Here is a 6,000-nt window from a genome sequence, read left to right on the forward strand (position 1 = left end):
TGTCATTTACATTTAGGGCATTTAGCAGACACTTTTATCCAAAGCGCCTTACAATAAGTAGTACATCTGTCAGAAGAAAGAGAAACAACACTATATCGCTGTCGGTACAGTAAGGATGTTCATAGAACCAAGTAACAAGCGCTAACAATCGTCAGGTTAACCCATTCCCCGTATACAACAAAGATAGCTAGGATAAGACGCTACACAACTAAGTGCAATAACTAAGTATGACATACAATAAGTGTGTACATTAAGTGCCAGGACGTGCAACACACAATAAGTAGGAGGGGTGTTGCGTAAAGACTCCTCCTGCGTACGTCAACCTCTCTTACCATCCAAAGCTGATCTCCCCGAATTCTTATTCTCCTCTGCGAGCATCACCTCCTCTGTAATGTCACAGAAATAAGAAAAGGGAAAGAAACAGCCTTATTCACAAATCCCATACAACCCGGTGTTCACGGTGCGCGGAAAACAAGCGCTCACCATATTTGAAGTGGGCTGTGACACCAAACAGGAGAAGCCCACTGATCGCCTGCGGGCTACGTTTTCTCACAGAAGGTGGGCCTGACCTTGGTTGGAGACGGATCTCTTATAGCGCGGTGTGACTAATAAGAATAATAGCATACATTCAATAACTCCTCTCCTCTGCTGTTCGGTGCTGTTCTCTGCGTTTGCTCTTCTCCTTGACCCCCCCCCCCAACCACCCACCTATTATCATACATGGACACGACATGATGATCCGATGTATAGACGTGCTCTGTGTGTGCACACGCACACACAGTGCACACGCTCGCACTCATAAACGTACACACACACACACACGAAAACACAATGAAACACACTGACAGACACAAACACACACACACACACACGCACACAAATACACACTGAAACACACTGACGGACACAAACACACACACACACCCACACAAACATAAACAGACACACAAAACGAGGTGTGCATTCAGTGGATTCTGTGTATTTATCTCACAGACACACACTTACGCCAACACATACACACACACACACACACACACACATACACACAAACACCCACTGAAACACACTGACAGACACAAACTCACACACACACACCATTTCAGTCAGTGAGTCAATGTCACCCTTTCCTCACCCTCTCCCTGTGTGGGAGACTAACAGCACCAGATTGCCATTGCAACGCTGTGTGTGTGCAACGCAACACTGCAGAGCTTTAACTTCATGGCTGTCTGCTTTGCACCAAAGCGATACCTTAAGAAGAGTAGCAGAGGCCTGACGTATCAGAGAAGCAAACGGCCTAAGAGTCACCACCTCAACAGATACCTTGACTTCTTCTTGTGTGTTACAGTCCTCAATAGCAGGAGTCGTTTGCTATAGTGGAGCCGGGTGACATCCAGAGTCTCCGAAAAAGGCCAATGAATAGCACATTGGACAGCACTGCCATTGCCAGCACAGCTGAGCATTCCTATTGGCTGACGCGGAGACCCTGTCGTTGCGACACACCTGTCCTCCGCTCGCTGCGTTTTAAACAGGGGTCGGCTCGGCCCTCAGAGGAAGGGCCGCCGTGCACCATGACACCGGCCAATCAGCCCCACGGAGAGACCTGGAGGGGAAGCAGCTGTCTCTCGTCATCACCAATCACTAATCAAACTCTCTGACGAGGGGGAACACTTTGAGGTGAACGGAGGGAGACAGAAACGGCCACAAGTAGAGAAAACCCCCGCAGACACACAGCCGCGTTCATCGCTCGCCAGGAGCAGTTGCTCACCTCGACGCTCTAGGAGCTCTAGCTAGGAGGAGCCGGGCATCGAACTAGCGACCTCCTGGTTACCAGTCAACCCCCTCTCCCACCTGAGCTAAACCTCCCTTCCCTTCCCCCTCTACGGGCCCCTCCCCCTGGGGCCCAGCAGGGGCCCTCGTGTCCACAGTACCTGCGCGGTCGATCCAGGCCCGGTAGCCGTTTAGCTCGCGCTCCACCTGCTGCTGCCGCCGCAGCTTCATGAAGGCCCGCCGGTTCTCCACCCTCTCCCTCTCCTTGGCAAACTCCCTGAGGGAGGGGGGGGGGGGGGGGGGGGGGGGGGGGGGAGAGCACATGGGTGAGGGGAGGGAGGGGGGAGGCGAGCACAGGGGTGATGGAAGGAAGGGGTGAGGAGAGGGAGGAGGGAGGGGAGAGGGAAGTAAGGGTTGAGGAGAGGGAGGGGGGAGGGGAGGGAGGGGGGAGGAGAGCACAGGGTGGAGGGGAGGGAGGGGGGAGGGAAGGGAGGGGGGAGGAGAGCACAGGGGTGAGGGGAGGGAGGGGGGAGGGGAGGAAGGGGTGAGGGGAGGAAGGGGGAAGGGGAGGAAGGGTTGAGGGAAGGACAGGGGGGAGGAAAGGGAGGGCTGAGGGACGCACACACGAACGCACGCACACAAGTACGCACACAAAGACACACACGCACACATACTCACCCAGAGAGGACACCCAAAACCAGGTTGAGGACAAAGAAGGACCCGATGATGATGAGAGGGATAAAGTAAATCCAGTTCCAGGTGAAACCCAAGGCGTCGTTCGTCTAAACATGGAGAAGCACACATACGTTTTTGTGTGTTTTGTGTGTCATGTTTTGCTTCAATAAAGATCCTTATTCTGTGTTTCCTAACCCCTGTGTCTTACGGCCGTGGCACTATCCAATCATTTCATATTCGGAGTATAGTGCAAATTCTAGACGGTTACACTAGGCCGAAACAAAATGTCTTTTTTTTTTTTTTTAAGGTTTGGCAGCATTTCGAAACGTTAAATACGATTTAGAAAATTCAAATGCAAACTGTGTCAGTACTCTGTGGTGCATTTACACTCTTCTGCTAAACTGAACGGTGCTGCATTTGTTCTATGCACCTAAACGTATCATTCACAAATTAAATGTGTAATCATTCTAAAGCCACTACATTGTCTTTATTGCTGCATGTTTTGTCCTGATCATATATGAAAACCGTGCGTTATCAGACAGAACTAAGTTTTCTGTCCACAAAGAGATTTCATGCATTCGGTTTATTATATTAAGGTACATAAGCCTATAATATAATAGTACATGACACTAATAGTGGCCTATATTTTCCGTCGCATTGAATGCAGAGCTACCATCTGTCAGCCGCATATATTAATGAATATATTGTATATTATTATTTTTTTAACAAATATTATTAACAATGGGTCTGGCCTGACGAATCAGATTAGACTACGCAAATTCTTAGTCGAGGACGTCCACCTGTATAGATATTTATGGTTGCATGGTTGTATACTCTTCTCGATCTATTAAAACAGGTTAATTGTCAACTAGAGGTTACTACTATAGCTACTACTATAACCATAGACTACTATAGGTTAATACAACTGTTGTGTGCTTTTTTGCATCTGTCATAGACGCAATATCTTGCCGTAACGAGGAGGGGGGTCTATGACGAGGAGGAGGGGGGTCTATGACGAAGAGGAGGGGGGTCTATGAGGGGGGGGGGGTGGGGTCTTACATTGTAGAGCACGGCGGTCCAGCCCTCCATGGTGATGCACTGGAACACGGTGAGCACGGCGAACAGGATGTTGTCGAACTGCGTGATGCCGTCGTTGGGGCCGATCCAGCTGTCGTTGCAGTCGTACCGCTCCGGACACTTCCGCATGCCGCAGGCAAACGCCACCTCCGTCGAGTCCACCGTCTCGTTCTCTACCAGAGCGGACAGCCAGCAGCCGTTGGTATCAGATGGCATTGACGGAGATATCGATCCGGCATTCGGATTAATAAAGGCTTGATCTCTTTTAGAAGTATTGTGACTTTAAAAAGATCCCAATACATCTGTCTTTGTGATCACACAAACACACGCTCAGCAAAGGATGGGCCTGAGTGCTGACACAAATAATATAATATAATAAATTGTTAGAGTTGTGAGATCCACATATCACGCGTTTGCTTGCGGTCCTTTGCCATGTGGTCTTAGTAGTGTCTGCAGATATTTCTGTCTGCCAGCAGCAGACTCTCTGGTTCTCTTCAGTTCGTTTAGTCTATTCCACATGTGATTCTAGATGAGCTCCGTTGATCAATAATCTGCTCCAGCTCCCAGATAACTCAGAACACCACCGTCCCTTCAGGGAGCCGATGGCCCTCAGATGTATTCGCCGGCGATATAGACACGTTTCCCGGAGAATTTTCTGATACATTTGTTAAAAACCAGCCTTGGGTTGAAAGAAGCACTGGTTATGCACACTTGTTCTGTTCCTTAGCGCACATAGCTCAGAGGGTGTTTGAAGAACACAGGGGGTCGTCTTAGCTCAGGAGGTAGAGCGGGATGACTGGTAGAAGGTTGCAATTTCTATACCCGGCTCCTCCTAGTGTCGATGAGAAAGGCACCTCACCCTAACTGCTTCCGATGAGCTGGCTGTTCGCCTTGCGTGGTCAACTCGGCCGTCGGTGTGTGTAAACGTGTGTACGAACGGTTGCAAGTCGCTTTGGATAAACGCGTCTGCTAAAGGCCCTGAAGGTAAAGAATACGGAATTGGGTTGCTTTAGCTAGCCAATTGAAAACAGACACTCCTCCGTTGCGGCTTGGTCCTCCTCTGTCTGTATGAATAAGGCATCAGGAAGGTATAACTCAAATATCACTGATCAACGGAACGGCTTCCCATCGTAGAGCAGCCTGCCGTCAGTCCACGCCGCGCTGAGTCGTGTGTTGTGGCTGCTGTGATTACAGAGTATTTGGTGGCTAATTAAAATGTGGCGAAATGAACCAGCAACATTCCACGTCTCTAATGATACCCCTGGGAACGCTCCTGCCGTGATCTCTCAAACCCGCAGTTACCGAAACAAAGACGTCCCCAGAAACCTCTCCTTGAAGGGAAAGGAAAACCCGTCACACCAGTCGGTCGGGGACTTGTTGCTGTAAGCGAATCGCAGGCGTTCATCACAGAACTGACTGATTCGTATGATAGGTCTAGCTTGTTTTTTTTGCGGCGCAAAATTGAACACAGAATACCGATGTGGTAAGGGTATCACAGTTCAGAATTTAGGTAAATTATCTAAAACAGCCGGTCAAATCTAGGGGGAACCAGGCGATTCAGTTTGACCAATGATGTCATTGGTGTGATTTGCTAGTCACAGCAAACACATACTCTCTCGCCAGCACTGGCAAACTATAAAAGTGTGGGTAAAGGTTTCAGACCAACACTGTGCAGACTGCAGACACTGTAGAAACACACTTCTAAACGCCCCTGTTAGCTCCTGCTTTCGGGCCCAGGCTCTGTGCCGTCTCCCCCCAGAAGCTCTGCTACGACACAGTACTCCTGGATCCCCTATTAGTGAGGTTGTAAATGGGGCGATTTCATGGACATCTGTGCGGGGAATTATATTTCTGTGTCGCTTTGACCTTCAACCAACAAAACCAACGTTTGAGATAAGGTCAACCGAACTTATGGTTCCTGAATTGAAATCAGCAAACAGCAAAAAAACAAAAAAGCCATGGACCGGATACCTTCAGGCTGTCAGGAACTGAATCGAAACTGAATACACTAGCCCAAAACCAGACCACTACAAAAACGGATTATTAAATACATATTTCTGTAATTTGCACTACAGTCAACCTTGGCTGGTACCACTCCCACTTCTACTACTTAATTTTACATGTTTGACAGAATTGTAACTAACTTATTTACCTTATCTTGTATTGCTGCTATGTTGATTCGTGTGATTGTTGGGGAACCATGTTTTAGAATCTTACTCTTGTGTACATAAGCGCAGATCCGCTCTCATGTTCACGTCAAGAGAATAATCTTTTCACGCTTGCCTGTGTTGTAGGGAACTGGCTTTGAAGAAGACGAATTCATTACATGCACAGAATGCAGCCTCACCCACACACCTCTCCACCTACACCCAGAACCCCACAGAAACACACTCGTCCGCACGCGGTCACGCCCACACACGCACACAAACACGCAGGCCTACTTTTGTACTGGTGTACGTTATTCGGATTTGGATTCGGATT

General features: G+C 48.8%; 1 protein-coding gene across 1 annotated transcript in view; it reads right to left on the reverse strand.

Moving 5' to 3' along the window:
* The window catches only part of cacna1eb (calcium channel, voltage-dependent, R type, alpha 1E subunit b), a 58,120-nt gene that overhangs the window by 30,961 nt on the left and 21,159 nt on the right, over window positions 1–6,000 (reverse strand). The window contains exons 7-10 of the mRNA XM_030363366.1: window positions 3,502–3,692; window positions 2,446–2,549; window positions 1,929–2,044; window positions 333–386 (exon numbers count right to left, since the gene is read on the reverse strand). Of these exons, the coding sequence (XP_030219226.1) occupies window positions 333–386; window positions 1,929–2,044; window positions 2,446–2,549; window positions 3,502–3,692 (465 nt within the window). The remainder of the gene's footprint in view (window positions 1–332; window positions 387–1,928; window positions 2,045–2,445; window positions 2,550–3,501; window positions 3,693–6,000) is intronic.

Source organism: Gadus morhua, chromosome 8, assembly GCF_902167405.1.
Source record: "Gadus morhua chromosome 8, gadMor3.0, whole genome shotgun sequence".
Lineage (NCBI taxonomy): Eukaryota > Metazoa > Chordata > Actinopteri > Gadiformes > Gadidae > Gadus > Gadus morhua.